We start from the raw sequence: 20,212 nt of genomic DNA on the forward strand, positions 1-20,212 counted from the left end.
CCAAGGTCTAGCAAGAGCATGGTATTCAGGGTCACGCCACTTAGGCACAAAAAGCACAAACACCACCGCTGTGTGACTGAGGGCATGGGGACAACGTACACACGTAACACAACAACAAAGAACAGCACAACAAGTCCCGGTACGATAACAACAATGAACTAGTAATTTAAGACAGGAGATGTATAGCCACACCTATAATTAGTCCACCTTCCGCCATCACAGTGCCAACTATACTCCACAACATGGAACAAGAATGAACCCGGTGACATTGTCTTTTGATCCCGGGACTAGTAGTGACCCTCATTGACATGCCATGCTTTCATTTCGAGGTTGTTGTTACTTTTTCTGCGGTTGACTGTGCCGATGCCTCACCTTGGGGGGTCTGTACTGCCACTGGCCTCTCCTTCAACCGTGGCCCTTTGGGAAGCAATCAGAGTTCAGAGTTCAACAGAGCAGTAGAAGGGGTTGTCAGTGTACACACAGACGATGGGTAGGTGAAAAGGAAGAAGGTGGGATGGGGTCAAACCTATAAACATACACGGTCACGCGACTCAACTCGTTCTCGGGGAGGCAACTGGTGAGACTGACAAAAAAACACAACATGACGTATATCGGCAAGCTAGCTAAAACGGAGGATGATACAACGTGGAAATCATGTGAACGGAGAGCGAGATGGATGAAAGAAGACGTCTACAGAACACACAACACACTCAAACCAAAGGACGAAACAAGAAGTCGGAAAGTGAGTGCAGGTGTCTGCAAACTCCAAGGCATCACAGGCAAGGCATCTCGGGGGGTCTCAATCTCGGTCTGTTAGTGGTGCAGGGTCAGATCGGGGGGGTGGATAATGCGGGGCGGTGTAGGGTTTAGGGGGAGGAGTTAAGGAAGGGGGGCCGGCACCACGGCGTGAATGGTTGCATGTCATTGAAGAGGGCTTGGATTGCGAGGAAGTGAGGGTGTGGCGGGTGTAGACATGGTAACCATTCTGTGCGCTCCTACCTCCGGCCAGCCCTGAAAGACATAGTTCTAAAAAAAAAAACAATGAAAGAAGCAATTTAAAAAGAAATTGGTTATTTTCCTTGAGTGTAGCTATGGATGGAAATAGGGAGACATAAAAGGGTGTTGTGGGAAATGTTGTTCAATGACTTTCTCATAATGTGGCAGAAATGTACAAATCTAATGATGATGGATCCACTATGTCAGCAAAGTCGATCCCAATTTTGCATTAAGAAATTATGTGCTTAAATACACATAGTGGTACATATGCTTACAGCAAGACCCCTAAATTCACCATGGGCTGATTGAAGGCACTAAGAACCAACTAGTTCATACTGGTTGGTTCATACCTACTACACATGGAAAATCTGATTGACAATAAACTATAAGAACAAAAACAAAACATTTAATCTTAAATTTAAAAAAAATGTCTTCATAAAAAAATACACATGCATTGATTGCTACAGTAGCATATGATGAGTGTATAGAACCATTCAGTGACAGGTTAGTTTGTCATGCCCTAAGGGTGGAGCCCCTGGCGGGTGATAAAAATCAGGCTCGTTTTACCCAGTGCCCTTGACTGACTGCAGCACGGTCACAGATACTGCAGACGCCGCACTCTCTGTGTGTGTGTGTGTGTGTGTGTGTGTGTGTGTGTGTGTGTGTGTGTGTGTGTGTGTGTGTGTGTGTGTGTGTGTGTGTGTGTGTGTGTGTGCATAAGAGAGAGACTGCATGCATTTCTGTATGCGTGTCTGTGCCTTTGCGTGTGGTCCTGCAAGTGTATCTGTAGGCAGCCCACGTCTCTCTCAGACCAGAGCCTGGTCACCGCAGGCTCACCTAGGGGAATAGGGACTGGACACGACATCTGTGGGCTTAGCGCTCCGGGGTGAAGTTTACCCTAGGTACAGATCTATGATCAGCTTTCCCTTCCTCAATCCTAACCTTAACCATTAGTGGGGGAAATGCTTAACTGACCCAAGATCAGTGTCAAAGGTCAACTTCACCCTTCGCAGTGGTGTCCCCGGCTAATGCAGGATTGAGAGAGAGAAAGAGGAACCCAATCACACTTTCTCTATTATCTTTCTCCACACTCACTCAAAGCAGCCTTGTACCTTACACGGTACCCTACTAAAGAACTAGATGTACAAAATGTGCAGCTGTTACTTTCAATATCAGATGCAAAGGCTGGGTAAATATGGCCCTAAGGAAGGGAAACATGATACATGATGTGTAGCAAGGTTGGGGTCAATTCCATTTCAATAAAGTCAATTCAGGAACTAAATTGTAATTGCAGTTTACTTGCTGAATTGAAATGGATTTAACCCTAGTCCTGCAGTGTAATATTGTAAATATCAGACCTGGGTCAAATACATTGTCAGATACTTTTAAATAATGGAGATGCACCCGGTACAATGGAACCTATAGAATGGGCCCAAACGTGCCAACTCTGCTCACCCTTGCACGCAGTTGAGAATAAATCAAGCGCACCTAAAATACTTGAAGGTAGGCTATCTGTCTATTTATCCCAGGTCTAGCAAACACATCGGTATGGTGAATTTCCGTCCATTTCCACTGACCTGCGGACAAACTTGGAGGTGATCTTGCTGATGATGCCCGTGGAGGTGCCCCTGCGCGCCTGGGACAGAGCCCCCGTGTCATGGGAGAGCGTGGGCGAGGCGGGTGGACCGTTGTAGGTGGCCGAGCGGCGGTCGCGAAGTTGGGCACCGTGGAAGGTGGAGCGGCTGGAGGAGCCGCGGGGGAAGCGCGTGCGGTCGGGCGGCGTGGCGGCCGTGCTGCTGCTGATGCTGTGCGCCGACGGCGAGGCCGTGGGGGGGCTACGGAGGTAGAGGAAGTAGGAATTAGCTTAGTGAGAGGCAAGAAATACCGATAAGAAATATCACCTAACATAAAGACATTGGTAGTAATAGAACATTATACAAATAAAGTTACATCTCTCAATTTTAGGAAATAGTATCATAGGGCAATGAAAAAACATGGACATTATAACAAGTCGTTCCTCAACCCTCCATTGTCTGATACCCTCGCTTAACTCCTACCCTTAGGCACTTAATTTAGATCTGGAAAAAAGGTTTAGGCTAGTGTTTAGCAATTCATATAACTTAGGCTCCTTCCTACTTGGGACTTCAGCCCCTCTCGCTCTCTCTAGCCCCTCTCGCTCTCTCTAGCCCCTCTCGCTCTCTCTAGCCCCTTTCGCTCACCCCTTGTACTCCGCGTTGTCGTCTATGGGAGGCAGTGGGGACTTGATAGGGTGGCCCGACGCCGACATGGACTTGACGTGACGCGGGCGGGTGGAAGGGACAGCTGAGGTTGCCCCTGACGATGGTGAGGAGCCACTGGCCGAGCCTGACATCTCAGTCAGACTGAGAGACGGAGAGAGAGGGAGAGAGAGAGAGACAGAAAGCGAGAGTGTGAAAAGGATGGTGAGAGATCGAGAAGGGAAGATCGAGTGAATGGGGAGGGTGGGGGAAGAGAAATAAGGTGAAAGATAAAGGGGTAGAGAGAGAGGACAAGAGAAGGGTCACAGGAGGAAGAATACAAGGAAAGGAAAGCGGGAGAGAGGGGACAAGATCAGGGAGAGAGTCAGTTCTAGTCACACTCCAAGGCCTATGCATTTACTTTGTAGTTACATAGGCAGGTAAACATTATCAGCAGCAATCAAATTATCAACAGTAATCAAAGTTGCCGTGGCAGCAGCATTGGATACCCATCGCCCTCCTCACCTGCTGTCCTTGCCATTGGGAATGGCCGTGTAGTGATCTGTGCTCGACCGCTCACACACATACGTGTTCCTCCTGGTCATAGCGTTACTGTTCTGTGGTACACACACACACACACACACACACACACACACACACACACACACACACACACACACACACACACACACACACACACACACACACACACACACACCCTTCAATAACTTATTTCGCAATGCAGACTATTTCTGTTCTGACAGTCCCACAAAATAATAACCATAATAGAAGCGAAGCGTCTAGTGACTGGTTACGACAGTTTAGTCTGATGGGTTCTAAATTACTTTGGGAATGACCAACTTCCCAGTACATTTTGGGGTAGAAAACGACTTTCTGTGCCCGCTTACTAGAAGGCAGAAACTGCTGAAACCTTAGCCCCCTGAATATTATAAAACATATCCTGTATATGTTTGACCCCTCACCCCTGAGGCGGTGGACGACTTCTTCCTCTCCTGTGCCACCAGCGGCGAGGTGGGCACGTCGGCCTTGGAACCGGCCGTGCCAAGCTTGTGTGCGGCATCGCCCTTGTCGCTCTCCACGCTGTTGGCCTGCGCCCGCTTGGTGTAGGACATAGACGGGGGGATAGAGGGCGCCACTGAGGAGCCACAGAGCAATGACATGATTAGTACAGACTTTATTATTCTTTATTTAACACGGGAGTCCCGTTGTGGTTTCTGCAGAGTTAGGGCAAATACCATTTAACTTCAGTCAATAAAGAACATTTATATAATAATGATAGTTGAACAGTTGAAACTACATTTGTATTTTTTATTGAACGGCATTCACCTAAAATTAAATATTTTCATTAGATGTACTATAGTAGGCAACATGTAAAGAAAGCTCTGCTTGCACACAGTTCAAACGTAAAGGGAACTTCCTTAGGCTAATCAGTTCAACTTAAAGGGATATTTCAGGATTTTGGCAATGAAGCACTCTCTACTTCCCCAGAGTCCGTTGAACTCGTTCAGTTTGAAGGAAGTTGCCAACTACCATCAGCGCAGTTGTTAACTACCGTTAGCAAAATGACTGGAAGTCTATAGAGCCCCACAGTGGAGGTGTCATAATACCCATAAAACCTGGCGGTCAAACAGGGAAATGGTTCCAATCGTTTTTCCACCGTTTATTTTTACCATAGGGAATTTTAGAAACACATAAAATAAGGGCTGTGTTTCGTATAGGCTTACCTTGGCATAACGTTTTGATAACTATGTAAATCTCTCTCGTACAAGGTGACTTGTCAATATATTCTATTTACTCTCAGATTCAAAAATACTACAAATTCCTGCACGTCATCTCTAGCTGACACCTTTGCTAAAAGGTAGTGTCAATTTCAACTCGCACAAGACATTTAAAGAAACACATTTAAAGAAATGTGGCAAATTTATTCATTACTAAATTTAGCTAACAGATAGTTAATCCATAGATTCTTACCTTTGCTTCGATTTGGTAGTCTCGTTCAGATCATCATGGCATTTGTAGTTCTTTATGATAACCACATTAGCAGCTAATTAAAATTGTATGTTTTGGGGGGGTAAATATATATTGATAAAAGCCACCTTGTCCGAGAGAGAGTTACACTGTTATCAAAACATTACGCCAGGGTAAGCCTACACGAAAACACAGCCCTTATTTTAAGTTTTCCTAAAATCCTCTATGGGAAAAATGAATGGAACCATTTCCTTGTTTGACGCTAGGTTTTATGGTTATTATGACTTATACTGTGGTACTTATACTGTAGACAAGGGCTTTGCAACCCTGTTCCTGGAGAGCTACCCTCCTGTAGGTTTTTAATCCAACCCCAGTTGTAACTAACCTGATTCAGCTTATCAACCAGCCAATTACAGTGCATTCAGAAAGTTTTCATACCCCTTGACCTATTCCACATCTTGTGTTACAGCCAACATTTTTAATGGATTAAATTGTTTCCTCCCCTCACCCATCTATACGCAGTACCCCATAATGACAAAGTGAACACATGTTTTTAGAAATGTTTGCAAATATATTGAAAATGAAATACAGTAATATCTGATTTACATAAGTATTCACACCTCTTAGTCAATACATCTTAGAATCACCTTTGGCAGTGATTACAGCTGTGAGTCTTTCTGGGTAAGTTTCTAATAGCTTTGCACACCTGGATTGTACAATATATGCCCATTATTCTTTTTAACATTCTTCAAGCTCTGTCAAGTTGGTTGTTGATCATTGCTAGACAGCCATTTTCAAGTCTTGCCATAGATTGTCAAGCGGATTTAAGTCAAAACTGAGGACCGTTCAATGTCAGTCTTAAAAGCAACTCCTGTGTATATTTGGCCTTGTGTTTAAGGTTATTGTCCTGCTGAAGTGAATTTGTCTCCAGTATCTGTTGGAAAGCAGACAAGAAGGTTTCCTCTTGGATTTTGCCTGTGCTTAGCTCTATTCCGTTTCTTTTTATCCTAAAAAACTCCCTAGTCCTTGCCGATGACAAGCATACCCATAACATGATTTAGTCACCACCATGCTTGAAAATATGAAGAAGGGTACTCATTGATGCGTTTGCCCCAAACATAACACTTTGCATTCAGGACATAAAGTTAATTTCATTGCCACATTTCTTGCAGTTTTATTTTATTGCCTTACTGAAAACAGGATTCATGTTTTGGAATATTTTTATTCTGTTGAGGCTTCCTTCTTTTCACTCTAATTTAGGCTATTCTTGTGGTGTAACTACAATGTTGTTGATCCATCCTCAGTTTTCACCAATCATAACCATTAAGCTTTGTAACTGTTTAAAAATGTTACCATTGGCCTCATGGTGAAATCCCTGAGCGGTTTCCTTCCTCTCCAGCAACGGAGTTAGGAAGGACGCCTGTATCTTTGTAGTGACTGGGTGTATAGATACGCCATCCAAAGTGTAATTAATTACTTCAAATTGACACAATTTCAATTTAACACATTTTAAATTCAGGCTGTAACACAACAAAATATGGAAAAAGTCCAGGGGTGTGAATACTTTCTGAAGGCACTGTAAGGTGCGCTACATTAGAGTTGGAGTGAAAACCTACAGTACGGTAGCGCTACAGGAACATGGTTGGACAGGGCCCTGCTGTAAACTTCCAGTCATTGCGCTTACGCTAGTTAGCATCGGCTCGCAAAACTACCTCCAACTTCCTTTATACTGGACACAGAGGCATAAAAATGCCAAAATCCAGAACTCTTTAAGCTACGATTTTCCAATATATAATAATAATATTTTCTGTAATAATGGTGATAAAACTAAAATCTTGTTTGAGATTCAAGATGGTCGACAATGTTGTCCTTACCATGGTCGCTGAAGCGCCGCTGCTTCTGGTTGGCCGATATGCTGCGTGTGACCTTGGAGTGGGCTGGCGATTGGCTGGAACTGTTGTTGGCCTCGCTGCTGGGTCGTGACCTTTGACACAGGTTGCTATTGGACAGCGACTCGCTCCCCTCAAACTGTCCAATGAAAGAAGGGAGGGGGGGGGGATGAAAAAAGAAAAGAGTCATTGCACACATTATAACGTGGTGGTCATGTCAACTTAAAGGTAGACTGCAATATGACAGCCTTTCGGCGAATTCCTGCTTATAGAAATCAACAAGAAAATTCAAACCTACCAAGACCGCCACTATTGGCTCTTCCCATGCTTCAAGGGAAGGCGTAAATTGGGAAGATGAAATGATGGCAGTCTTGGCAGATCAGAATTTTGTTGATGTCTGTAAGCAGGAAGTTTCTCAAGTATAGTCATTTTGACCTCAGACTGTCAGTCCTTAATCCATAGCTCCCAATAAGAATCTTAAAGTGGATACCCCTTATCTCAGCTTCATAGCAAACCAAGTGGGGGCTGCAGTTTTGTGGTTTTCGAATAAAGGAATAAGTCCTTAAATGTGTGTATCCATAGGATACATATTGTTTGTGAAGTCTGTCATTAGTATGGCTATAGCGCATGTCTCACCTCGGCTGGTTTCCTGCCCAAAAGGAGGTAAGTGGCCATGGTCTCGTCGTACTTCTGTCCCGTTAACGCATCTGTGATGTCCTCTTTGGGGAAGCCCATGGTTATCATCAGTTCTGTAGGGAGAAGAGGGAACATAACACACTATATGAATGAATTAATGACATGAAAAGGGTACTAATATAATTTGTCGTCTAATTTGAATGTCACACCTGAAGTTCCCTTGAGAATAATAAAGTTATTGTATTTTATAATTTTGTGGCATGGAATTGATCTTTTTCACAAAATACAGCTTGTTACAAAACAGTCCATAAGTCAGGAAGGGAGAGTGTCCAATCAGACGATTACAACATTGGGCGTATGTGACTGACCTATCCGTTTGGTGTCGTTCCAGTCGGGTTCTGGTTCCTGATGGGGCTTCAGCTCCTCCTCCTCATGGCCCACGTTCATCCAGCGGTCTCTCATAATTTGCTGAGGGGGAGACAGACGGTTAGATGGACCAATGCACAAACAGAGACAGAAAGATAGACAGAGAGGACGAAACAGATTCAGCATAGTGAAAATCATGAGACTTCGCACATCTATAAGCTCAAGTTGGATTTAGTAAGATGTAGGAAAAAAAAACTCTGAAAAACACATCGAAGTGTTTCAACGGCTAGAAGCCATTGGTTTAACGTGTCTTCTTTAGTTTCATGAAGGCAAGCTGTAGACGTGAACAAGAGATTTCTTTATCTACATGTCTGTATGAGCACGCACATGTGGTATGTGTTTGAGTCTATAAGTGTTTTTCCGTGCATGTGTGTCCGTGCATGTGTGTGTGACCGTACATCCGTGCATGTGTCAGTGTGTGTGTGTGTGTGTGTCCGCTTACCTCCAGACTGCTCCGTTTGCCAGGGTTGAGCACCAACAGTTTCTTCAGCAGGTTTTCACAGTCTGTAGACATGTAGAAAGGAATACGATACTTCCCTCTCAGCACTCGCTCTCTCAGCTCCTATGGAGGGAGATCGAGAGTAGAGGTTTGGGGTTAGGGGTCAATCTCTAGACATGTACGAAGGAATACGATACCTCCCTCTTAGCATTCGCTCTCAGCTCCTACACAGGACAATTAACAACAATAACAGGGGATGAGACTTTTTGTCCAAAAGGAAAAGACGTTACCCCTCAGCACTATTTGTCAGGAAAATGTCAAATATGTAATTGGAGCATGTCAAATAGTGTTTTGTTTTGCAGTACTGTATAAGGCCGATGTAACTTCAAGTGTAACCAAAAACTATTTAGCAATGAGAACTGTGGAACAACTGAAGAAGACTGATGTGTCCCACATCGGAAATAAGTGGCTCCACACACATGCACACGCCTCCCCTTGGGAGAATCAAAGGGCAGGGATCTGCTGATCAGCATAAAGCACGACCTCCAGGCTACCATCCCTCTCGCTTTCTCTTTACATCTGTTCCATACATCCATCCATCCCATGTCCCACCACACAAACAAGTTATTCAAGCATGTAGGCCTATCAAAGTTTTAAGTGCGAATAGGCATTGGTCTGAAGCCGAACAAGGAAATTCACATGAGCACCAGAATGCCTATTCCACCCATGCTCTACCAAGGTTTTCAAGCACACAGCTTTGACCTACTACAGTAGCTATGTTGGTATTGTACATAAAACTATGTGTAGGCAGGTTGTTTAGGATTCAAACCTTCTCAAACAGCCTAATTCATACTCTTAGAGGTGCTTCCACAATAATGTGATTTGTAACGTATGCAAGGTAAAGTATTAGAATTCTTCACACACCACAGTAAGACATTATCCTATTACGCTACCTTTTCATGTTTTTTTATATAATGAAAACAAGCTTCTCTTTCAATCTTACAAGACCATCAGGCTTGATTGAACTGTTTTGTCTTGTAGTAATGTGGTGCATGCCTGTATTTCCTAAAATATTTCAGCAAAATAAGTATTTTTATCATAATACCATCCTTTTTTGGTCAGTTGGTGCCCAACATAACATGTGGTGGTGTGCTGGACACAGTAACTTAGATAGATAGTCTGTCTGCATTCCTGATTTCCGTTACTGTTAGCTTACCTGTGTAACATTGACATAAGCTCAGAACCACTTGTGTTTCAAACATGGTCCTGTTTTATAAATTCCTGTGCTGAGCAATGGACAGTTCATTACCTCTGTCAAAATAACGTGTAGCTTAAAGTTGTTTGTTCTTGTATTTCTCTTTGCAATAAAGATGGTCACGCAAGAAAAATACACATTTACAATAGGTCTATATCTAAAAATACATACAGCCAAATGAGATAGATATACACTACTGTTCAAAAGTTTGGAGTCACTTAGAAATGTCCTTGTTTAATGGACCAATCCAAAAAGTTTGGTCCATTCAAAAATCCTCAAATTGATCAGAAATACAGTGTAGACATTGTTCATGTTGTAAATGACTATTGTAGCTGGAAACGGCAGATTTTTTATGGTATATCTACATAGGCGTACAGAGGCCCATTATCAGCAACCATCACTCCTATGTTCCAATGGCACGTCGTGTTAGCTAATCCAAGCTTATCATTTTAAAAGGCTAATTGATCATTAGAAAACCCTTTTGCAATTATGTTAGCACAGCTGAAAACTTGTTCTGATTAAAGAAGCAATAAAACAGGCCTTTAGACTAGTTGAGTATCAGGAGCATCAGCATTTGTGGGTTCCATTACAGGCTCAAAATGGCCAGAAACAAAGACCTTTCTTCTGAAACTCGTCAGTCTATTCTTGTTCTAAGAAATGAAGGCTATTCCATGCCAGAAATTGCCAAGAAACTGAAGATATCGTACAACGCTGTGTTCTACGCCATTCACAGAACAGCGCAAACTGGCTCTAACCAGAATAGAAAGAGTGGGAGGCCCCGGTGCACAACTGAGCAAGAGGACAAGTACATTAGAGTGTCTAGTTTGAGAAACAGACACCTCACAAGTCATCTACTGTCAGCTTCATTAAATAGTACCTGCAAAACACCAGTCTCAACGTCAACAGCGAAAAGGCAACTCTGGCCTTCTCGGCCAACACTTTTTTGGTTACTACATGATTCCATATGTGTAATTTCATAGTTTGTCTTCACAATGTACATTCTACAATGTAGAAAAAAGTAAAATAAAGAAAAACCCCTGAATAAGTAGGTGTTCTAAAACTTTTGACAGGTAGTGTAGTCAATATAACAATTTGTTCAGCACTTTTGAAATGTACAGTGACAGAATTCAGAACATGGGCTGTTCTTACAATATTCTCCCTGCACACCAAGTCAGAACCGTAGGATAAATAAAGGGGGCATATAAGCAGACAATGAAGATTACAATATTCGATTATTACATTTCTCAAAAACTGGCTATAGGCTACATGTTCACCACCAAGTCAGAACAGTAGGCTAAATTATGAGGGGGAAAGGGACCAAATGATTAGGGTGGCACATGGACTACTAACAGCCTACTATACACTATGTTTTACTTGTGGGTGGTGATTTCGGGTTTTCTGTGAACACACTGAAAAGTAATTTGACACAGTGTTGATCAGTCAGCACACATTTGGGTTATAAATGTCAAGACGGCAGGAGAGGGAGATTATGCCAAACGCTGGAATTTATTCAACACATGTTTGAAACAGCGATGCTATTAGCCTGGGAATGCACAACTGAGGTTATCTTTATGTGTGTGTTCGGGGTTCAATCATTTACCATATGCGGTTCAACATAGCTAACTTAGTGTTTCTTAACAAAGCAATTTGTTTTCTCGGCTATGGTTTGTGTTGTGGTCTTGGTTGTTCTTAGTAGAGGAAATGTAGCGTAGCTAACTGCAGTGTTTGTCCTGTCTGAAATCTGGTTACCTTGCCTTAACGTTACCATAGCTTGGACTGTGCATTGCAAATGAAAGTGATTTGCTTGGCAGTTTCCAAAAGTAACATTAACTAACTAGTTATGTTTTGCGTAAGAAAGTATGATATATTGTGGTGCATGATCTGGCTATCAACGTTAGCTAACCTTTACATTGGCTAAGGTTACTTAGCTAGCTAAAGTTAAATTGTCTCTCATAGCAGCAAATGACGTTCACTTCTTTTTTGTGCATATTTGTTTGTGCTCCGATTACACCCAAGGGTCTAGATCAGCAGTTAACACATGATGACTTATGTGAAAAACCTCCCTTGGCTAAATATAGCTAGCTAGCTAGCTTTCCTCGCTTGTTGGTTAGCTACCTAGCCAGCGTTAGCTTTCATCTAACTGGTATAACTTTACATTAGATAGCTAGCTAAACAAAACCACATTCATTGGCTAGCTACCATTATTTGCCTGTTCATTAGCTAGCAGGCTTTCAGCTGACTGGTGTTAGCTAGCTACAGAGGCTAGCTGCTGGACTTTGTACAAGCAAGCTAACATTAGCTAGGTAACGTTTGCTAGTTAGCTACCTAGCTAATCAAAATATCTGTTTGCATTTATTGATTAACCTCATCTTGAATACCACCATATAGCTGGCTATATACAGTAGCATAGGTTTGTTCGCATTCACTTCTTATGACTGGCAGCATGGTGCAAGCAGCTGTATTGTTTCTGGGCAACCGACCCGGTGTTAGAACTGAGTTTCTGCAAAAAAATATGTTAACATTATCAGAAATGCTACAAAAAGGTAGCACATCGTTGTTTCTTAACGGATGGAAATGTGCACGTGAGAGCGATAAATTACACATTTAATAAAACCTTTGCGCCCACAAACTCAGTCAATCTGGCATTCGTAAATTCAATGGTCACTTTATAGGGGGGTTAAGTGTGTTGTGTATCTCCAATAAAGTTGATTTAATATTTTTTTTTTGAGTCATCCTGGCTTAGATATGATATGGAGATTTGAATTTAACACTGATCTTCAACCAATACTTGCGACTATCGTCGCTTCTATAATATTATGAACCATAAGCCCCATACAGAAATTCCCCCAAAATCCCAACACACACACACAACCACCCCCCACCAAACACACCTTCAGATTCTGTCCGTCAAAGGGCAGTGAACCGCTGACAAGCGTGTACAGTATGACCCCCAGGCTCCAGACGTCCACCTCGGGTCCATCATACTTCTTCCCCTGGAACAGCTCCGGGGCGGCGTAGGGCGGGGAGCCACAGAACGTGTCCAGCTTACTGCCCAGGGTAAACTCGTTGCTAAAGCCGAAGTCTGCAATCTTGATGTTCATGTCTGCGTCCAGGAGTAGGTTCTCAGCCTGATGGGAAATCGGGAGAGGGGTGAGTAACTGTGTATATGAGAGATACAGCAGTCAGACAGAAAGACAGACGGATATACATTGATCGAAAGACAGAGTCAGAGCCTGTCTCTCAATCTGTCGATCGATGTCTACTCAGAGAGACACTCAGACAGTGAGTCACAGACAGACAATGTGTGTGTGACCCTTGATGGATCAAAGTTTCAATGCTACAGCAGCATGTATGGTATTGGTTTTCACCTTGAGATCCCTGTGGACGATCCTCTTCTGATGGCAATACTGCACTGCAGAGACAATCTGAAAGAGAGAGAGAAAATTCAGTTGTAGAGGAACCCTCAGGGTGTAGATTTTTGTTATACCCCAGCATTAATACACCTGATTTAACTAATCAACAAATTACCGAGCTAAGCTAACAAATCTCAATGGTAGATTTAGCTGCTACGCTATCGCTCTACTGACGGCTAATGAAGCTCTACAGTTAGTCAGCATTAGCCGCTAAACTATGCTTCAAATTAATTAGTCCCCATTCCCAGCAGATGTTGGATTGCGTTAGCCTCCTAGCAATAAGGCTAATCAAATCTCTCCTCAGTCCTAGAGATAGGGTACTCTGTTTGAATGCCACATAGATAACTCATCCTTCCTCCCTCGAGGTATGCCAACGCTAATCATCAATTCTGACAAGACTGGATAGGACAACACTAAAATGAAGTGGACACCACACATTTTCCAGGGGCGTATTCATAAAGTATATCCAGTGGCAGCGTAGCCTAGTGGTTAGAGGGTTGGACTAGTAACCGAAAGGTTGCAAGTTCAAATCCCCGACAAGGTACAAATCTGTCGTTTTGCCCCTGAACAAGGCAGTTAAACCCACTGTTCCTAGGCCGTCATTGAAAATAAGAATTTGTTCTTAACTGACTTGCCTAGTTAAATAAAAAGGTAAAATAAAATTAGGTCCCCTTTGCCCGTATTATCTCATTATGATCTTAAAAAGCAGATCCTAGATCAGCAGTCCTATTCTGAGACACTTAATATAGGCACTGATCTGTTAGCTAAGGTGACCAGATTTTAGCTGAGTGAAAAATGGATTACCCTTATACAGTTTTCTTAATCGTAGCCTATCTTGTAATTTTTTTAAATCACCCAAGTTTGGTAACTATGCTGTTGGAGGCACTTTCTGGTCATGGGCATGGTCGTTCATGCAGTGTTTACAATGTTGGTTATCACTGATAAAATTATTCCATAAAAGGCCCGTGCCAAAGCCGCAGAAGCAAACGAGCTGGGTACAGTGAAAGACATAATTTTTTACATGAAAATCTGATTGGATACAGAGTTTGATTATTTAAATATCAGCCTCATTTTAACTTCAGAGTTGCTTTTTTCTTCGAGGGCTAAATTTTTCGGGGACTGTCCCGGAAATTGTGGACATCTGGTTACCAAAGAAAAGGTATTTGAGTAAGGTTAGATTTTTGCACAATTCCATATTGACCCCTAGGTAGATCTGAAAGGACTGGATAGGTGTCAGCAATATAGTAATAGATTGATCTTGCGCTCAGACTTTTTTGCCATGTTCCTTACATGTATCCAATCGCTTCAGATCTACAAATGTGCCGAGGTGGGTAGTGGATAGGGGCTAGGGGTTGTTTCTGGACAGGGCCATTGACCAACATAAACCTTTTATACTTGGGAGACACTTCATAAAGAATGGTGCTATGCTTAAGGGCTACCACTAGAGTCTAGGGGAAAGGCCTAGGACCCGTTTCTAGACGGGGCCATTGACTAACCTTACATACTTAAGGGGAAATCCTAGCTTCCACTTAAGTCACATTTTCACTTAGTCACACCAGGATGCTGCGATGCCAAAACACCACCACTAGAGGCCAGTGTGGGTTGACAGACAGAAGTGCACTAGGGGAGTAATGAAGTATTTCTAATGTTCTGTATTTCTGCTTGGTGAATCAGCATGAGGTCTGTTCGCGCTGAGTAACAGATATGGGAATGTCATTGAGCACACATATGCTCGTGCACGCACACACACTTTTCTGAGAGGTAGAATACACACAAACTGTAAGAGCCATGCCCAACCTCGCCTGTAGGACTCACTGACATGACACACAGCCTAATAGAGAGCCGGCGCCAATGACGTGTATGTCGATTGAGGCAGCCCCCCCGCACCTCTCTGATTCAGATGGGTTGGGTTAAAAGAGGAAGACGCATTTCAGTTGAACTACTGACTAGGTAGCTCATTTCCCTTTTCCTGTAGAACATGAACATACACACACACGTGCTGTCGGTTCCCAGGAGGTCATTAGCTCATCTATTTATTCTGAGCACGGACCCGTCTCCTGCAGTGCCTGTGTCAGGGAAGGAAGGGGTCTCCCCCCCCCCCCCCGCGCTTTCTCTCCCCTTCTCTCCTTTCCTTCCTCCCCACAGGAGATTGATGACAGAGGATATGGCTGGTGACATTGCTGCACCTCTTCACACAGCGGTTTTTGTTTTCAGCAGTGTGTGTGCACGCACGTGTGTCGCTGTACTCTGTGTGTCAGTGTGTGTTAGCGTACGGGAGTGTCCGTGTGTGTGAGAGAGAGAGAGTCTGCAGTTGTGTGTGTGTGTTAGCAGTAACTCACCTGGCGAAACTTGGCCCGAGCCTCCTTTTCCTTCATCCTTCCATGTGCAACTAAGTAGTCAAATACCTCACCTGGATGGGGACACAGAGCGAGAAAGAAAGAGAGCGAGGTCTGGAGTGAGGAAGGAAACATCTATCGCAAACCAAAAAGCTTCAGCAGCTCCGGTCCTGGAGAGCCGCAGGTGTGCAGGAATTTGTTCCAGCCCAACTAACACACCTGATTCAAGTCATCAGCTAAATTAGAATATTCAATTTGTACCAGAATAATTATAATAATTTGGCATCTTAGCTGGTGTAGAACAAAAGCCTGCACACAATGCGGCTCTCCAAGACCTGGGAGATGTCTACCACTGTGCTAGTACAGTTAGTCTTAAAGGTGCCCGCAAAAGATACGAATGTCTCAAAAGAAAGAGAATGTGCGCTTAATGAACCAGGAAAATATGATTTTGGTCAAAACATATTTTTTATCACTTGCCCAATAAAATACTGTGCATGGAGGGGAAGCATTATAGTGAACAGAGTCCTTTTTTATTCATCCATCGTTTTGTTCATACTCACCACCACTGGCGTACTCCATTATCAAATAAAGTGTCTTCTCAGTCTCAATGACTTCAAACAATTTAACTGGAGAGAAAAGGAGAGAGAAGAGAAATAGTGGATGAGTGAGGATAGCCAATGAGGAGAACACACATCCTGTCAAATACTAGCTGACAGACGAAAAGGGTGCATCTACTGAGCAAAAACAAACGCAACAATTTCAAAGATTTGACTGATTTACAGTTCATAAGGAAATCAAGTCAATTTAAATAAATTCATTAGGCCCTAATCTATGGATTTCAAATGACTTGGCAGGGATGCAGCCATGGTTGGGCCTTGGAGGGCATAGGTCCACCCACTGGGGAGCCATGCCCAGCCAAGCAAAATGAGTTTTTGCCACAAAAAGGGCTTTATTACAGACAGAAATACTCCCACGGGTGAAGAAGTCATATGTGGAGGTCCTGGGCTGATGTGGTTACATGTGGTCTGCGGTTGTGAGGGTGGTTGGACGTACTGCCAAATTCTCTGAAACGATGTTGGAGTTGGCTTATGGTAGAGAAATGAAAATTCAATTATCTTTATTTATTAATTTTTACCCTGTTTTCTCTCCAATTTTGTGGTATCCAATTGGTAGTTAGAGTCTCAACGCTGCAACTCCCATACGGACTGGGGAGAGGCGAAGGTCGAGAGCATACATCCTACGAAATACAACCCAACCAAGCCGCACTGCTTCTTGACATAATGCCCACTTAACCCGGAAACACCGTGCACCTGGCGACCGTGTCAGCGTGCACTGCGCCCGGCCTACCACAAGAGTCTCTAGTGCGCGATGGGACAAGGACATCCCTGCCGGTCAAACCCTCCCCTAACCCGGACGACGCTGGGCCAATTGTACGCTGCTCCATGGTTCTCCCGGTCGCGGGAGGTCGTTCCGACAGAGCCTGGACTCGAACCCAGAATCTCTCGTGGCAACGCTAGCACTGCGATGCCAATTGCACGCCCTCTCAAAACATCTGTGGTATTGTGTTGTGACAAAACTACACATTTAAAAAAAGTGGCCTTTTATTGTCCCCAGCACTAGGTGCACCTTAGTCAGCTTTTTGATATGCCACACCTGTCAGGTGGATGGATTATCTTGGCAAAGCAGAGATGTAAATACATTTGTGCATAAAATTTAAGAGAAATAAGCTTTTTGTGTGTATGGTGAAAAAAAAACTATCAAAGCCATGTGTTCTACAAAGAAAGTGATTCATTCCTTATTGCTCTGGATGCATAAAGGCTCTTTCAAACGCGCACACACGCACGTGGGGGGCATGATGTGTGCGTGCGCGCTTTTGACTTACACACACACACGTCACAGACAAATACATTTTTCAATGAACTACAGCGAAACCACACCAACCCCTTCCATCTAGCCATTTCCTGCCATGACACTTCCAGCCCCACACACATGTAGACACATACAGCTGCCTGACAATGTGGAGACCAGCACACCGAGTCTGTTTCTACATGTAAAGGAATGAAATGACACCCTTCCTGTCACACTCATTTCATTACTCTGGGCACAGAACGGGGAAAGAGAAAGGTAGTAAGAGACTGAAACTTTGATCAGGGCTGGACTCAAGTAAAATTTACAATATTACAATATAATGACAATTACTTAATTGTCAATTGTCTTAAGGAAACTTTAAAAAAACAAAAAAAACAAGATGTCTCCTGCTTTATTGAAACTCCTCAAAAACCCACATTCACATCCCAGGAGGAGTTTAGAACCTAAGTGACCTGCACCAGGGCACAACGGCAGAAGATGGCCTCTAAGATTCAATATCGGCGACTGCCTGCCTGCCCAACCCACCGCACCCCTAAACTATCCCACCTAAAACAATGAGCCAGCTATCAAGAGCAAAGCCACCCTAATAAAAAAAATCGCCAGCCCTGCCCACCCACTCAACTAGCCTGGTCCCAGATCTGTTTGTGCTCTTACCAACTCCATAGTGGTCATTGTCAACCCAAACATGTTTGACATGACAAAGAGCTGGCATGATAGCAAAAACAGACTGGCGCTCAGGCTACCACTCAACTACTACTTCGACATGCTCCCATCAGGTCAGAGGTGGGGATGATTTGGATTAGTTCTAAAAATGGGAATCTGTCTAAATTGAACAACAATAAAAAAGGTAGTGAAGACATTACCATGATTGGAAACTAGGGATGCACGATATATCGGTGAACATATCGGAATTGGACGATATTAGTTAAAAATGCCAACATTGGTATCGGCCCGATGTCTAGTTAACGCTGATGTTAAAAACCGACGTCAAAGCTACCGTGCATACCAATATAACGTAGGTACATAATGACTACACGTGCAACACAGCGTTCCTAACCTAGCCCACAATGTCTGCTGTGTGGATCGAGCAGTCAACAAGTCGAGCAGTCATTTGAAAGAGTAAGAAAATTTCAGCGAGACAACTCTAAGGCAAAATCCATTAAAGCCAAGATAATGGAATTCATTACCCTCAACCGTTCTCTGTCGTGGGTGACGTTGGCTTTTGCCGACTGGTCGAGCACTACCAAGTGCGCTATTTTTCAGACGTTGCCCTACCGGAGTTACACAGTAATAGAGTCACTGCTATTAGCTGCTACACATACTATGGAAGAAAAAAAAGATACAGTAGCACTGTCAAAGCTGTGCAAAAAAGTCTGCAAACATCGGCCACAAACGTTGGTAATAAAGCATAATTTGTTCGACTGCAACTTCTGGGGTAGCTAGCTTTAGCTTTTATTTTGAAGGCTAACCGCAAAGTCCACTATTGTGGCTAATCCTTATTGTGGCTAGCTTCACATAGATGGGTCCGACCATTAATTAAATAAGAACTGTTTTATAAATGAGGGTTATTTTGGATGACACCTAGCTATATAGTTAGCTAGCTAACTATAGCTACTGAAACAGATGTTTCTCTATGTTTTCGGGGAAGAACACTGTGTGCATCAATGAGCTAGCAGCTTTTTTTTTTTTTTTTGACCAGCACCGTAGGTGCGCAAGACAACTTTATCAGCATCATAGCATTCATATCGATTAATCGTTGTGACATATGAAATATGAGTGATAGTGTAATCAATGTGTAATAACTACGTAAAAAAAAATTATGAACGCGTTAAATTATTATGTGACATACAGTCATATTCAGGTCCTGATTGGGCAGCAAGCTTATTTGACACGCAAAATAGTGTTATTTGACGTGTATCTTTTTTTTTAATTACACGCAAAGACCCAAACAGTGTTCCATAGAAATCCTGGTTGAGAATGAAACGACTTTACAGCACAGCAAGTAAGTGAAAGAAATAGGTTTTGATGATGTTTTACTGGTAATGGGGACATATGTAAATGCCAACAAAAAATATTTTTGGTCAGAGTGTGTGTGTGTGTGTGTGTGTGTGTGTGTGTGTGTGTGTGTGTGTGTGTGTGTAACCTTTATTTAACTAGGCAAGTCAGTTAAGAACAAATTCTCATTTACAATGACGGCCTGGACGACGCTGGGCCAATTGTGCATCGCCCTATGGGACTCCCAGTCACAGCCGGATGTGATACAGCCTGGATATGAACCAGGGACTGTAGTGAAGCCTCTTGCACTGAGATGCAGTGCCTTAGACCGCAGCGTCCATGTGTGTGTGTTAACTATTTAACTGTACTAGAATGCTTAAAAGGCCGCTAATATTTAAATATCGGTATCATATTTCTTCTGGCAAGGAAAGTATCGTATATCAGTATTGGCCAAAAATGTAATATCGATGCATCACTATTGGAATCATAATCAAAAACAGAAGGACAGTAAATGCCAGTCATGGTTTAAAGAAATTGATCTGTTGGTGAATAATTAGGTTTTAAAAAGCGACTAGGCGAGTCTGGGGTTTTAAGGGACAATGGTTACCTTCAGATAAATCTCTGCCCTTGCCTTGAAGTGTGTGTGTATTGTGTAATCATTCCCAGGCCCGGAGTCTTAATGACGCCATCGCCCAGCGGTCAGTCCAAATTATGTTTTATGGGAGTAATTCCGACCCCCCCGCTGGGTAGCCG

The 20,212-nt window shown here is 43.2% G+C and overlaps 1 protein-coding gene across 6 annotated transcripts in view; it reads right to left on the reverse strand.

Annotated features, from left to right (window-relative positions):
* Nucleotides 1-20,212, reverse strand: part of LOC139543991 (serine/threonine-protein kinase MARK1-like) — a 78,209-nt gene that overhangs the window by 3,921 nt on the left and 54,076 nt on the right. For 2 of the 6 annotated variants that reach the window (XM_071350636.1, XM_071350630.1), the window contains 14 exons: nucleotides 16,156-16,221; nucleotides 15,599-15,669; nucleotides 13,215-13,271; nucleotides 12,738-12,974; nucleotides 8,595-8,714; nucleotides 8,095-8,194; nucleotides 7,727-7,839; nucleotides 7,076-7,229; nucleotides 4,196-4,368; nucleotides 3,738-3,829; nucleotides 3,216-3,377; nucleotides 2,574-2,831; nucleotides 1,000-1,026; nucleotides 373-417 (listed from right to left, as the gene is read on the reverse strand). In XM_071350636.1, the coding sequence (XP_071206737.1) occupies nucleotides 373-417; nucleotides 1,000-1,026; nucleotides 2,574-2,831; nucleotides 3,216-3,377; nucleotides 3,738-3,829; nucleotides 4,196-4,368; nucleotides 7,076-7,229; nucleotides 7,727-7,839; nucleotides 8,095-8,194; nucleotides 8,595-8,714; nucleotides 12,738-12,974; nucleotides 13,215-13,271; nucleotides 15,599-15,669; nucleotides 16,156-16,221 (1,675 nt within the window). The remainder of the gene's footprint in view (nucleotides 1-372; nucleotides 418-999; nucleotides 1,027-2,573; nucleotides 2,832-3,215; nucleotides 3,378-3,737; nucleotides 3,830-4,195; nucleotides 4,369-7,075; nucleotides 7,230-7,726; nucleotides 7,840-8,094; nucleotides 8,195-8,594; nucleotides 8,715-12,737; nucleotides 12,975-13,214; nucleotides 13,272-15,598; nucleotides 15,670-16,155; nucleotides 16,222-20,212) is intronic. The other 4 variants (XM_071350654.1, XM_071350645.1, XM_071350673.1 and 1 more) reach the window with 2 other exon arrangements.

Source organism: Salvelinus alpinus, chromosome 2 (assembly GCF_045679555.1).
Source record: "Salvelinus alpinus chromosome 2, SLU_Salpinus.1, whole genome shotgun sequence".
In the NCBI taxonomy this organism is placed as follows: domain Eukaryota; kingdom Metazoa; phylum Chordata; class Actinopteri; order Salmoniformes; family Salmonidae; genus Salvelinus; species Salvelinus alpinus.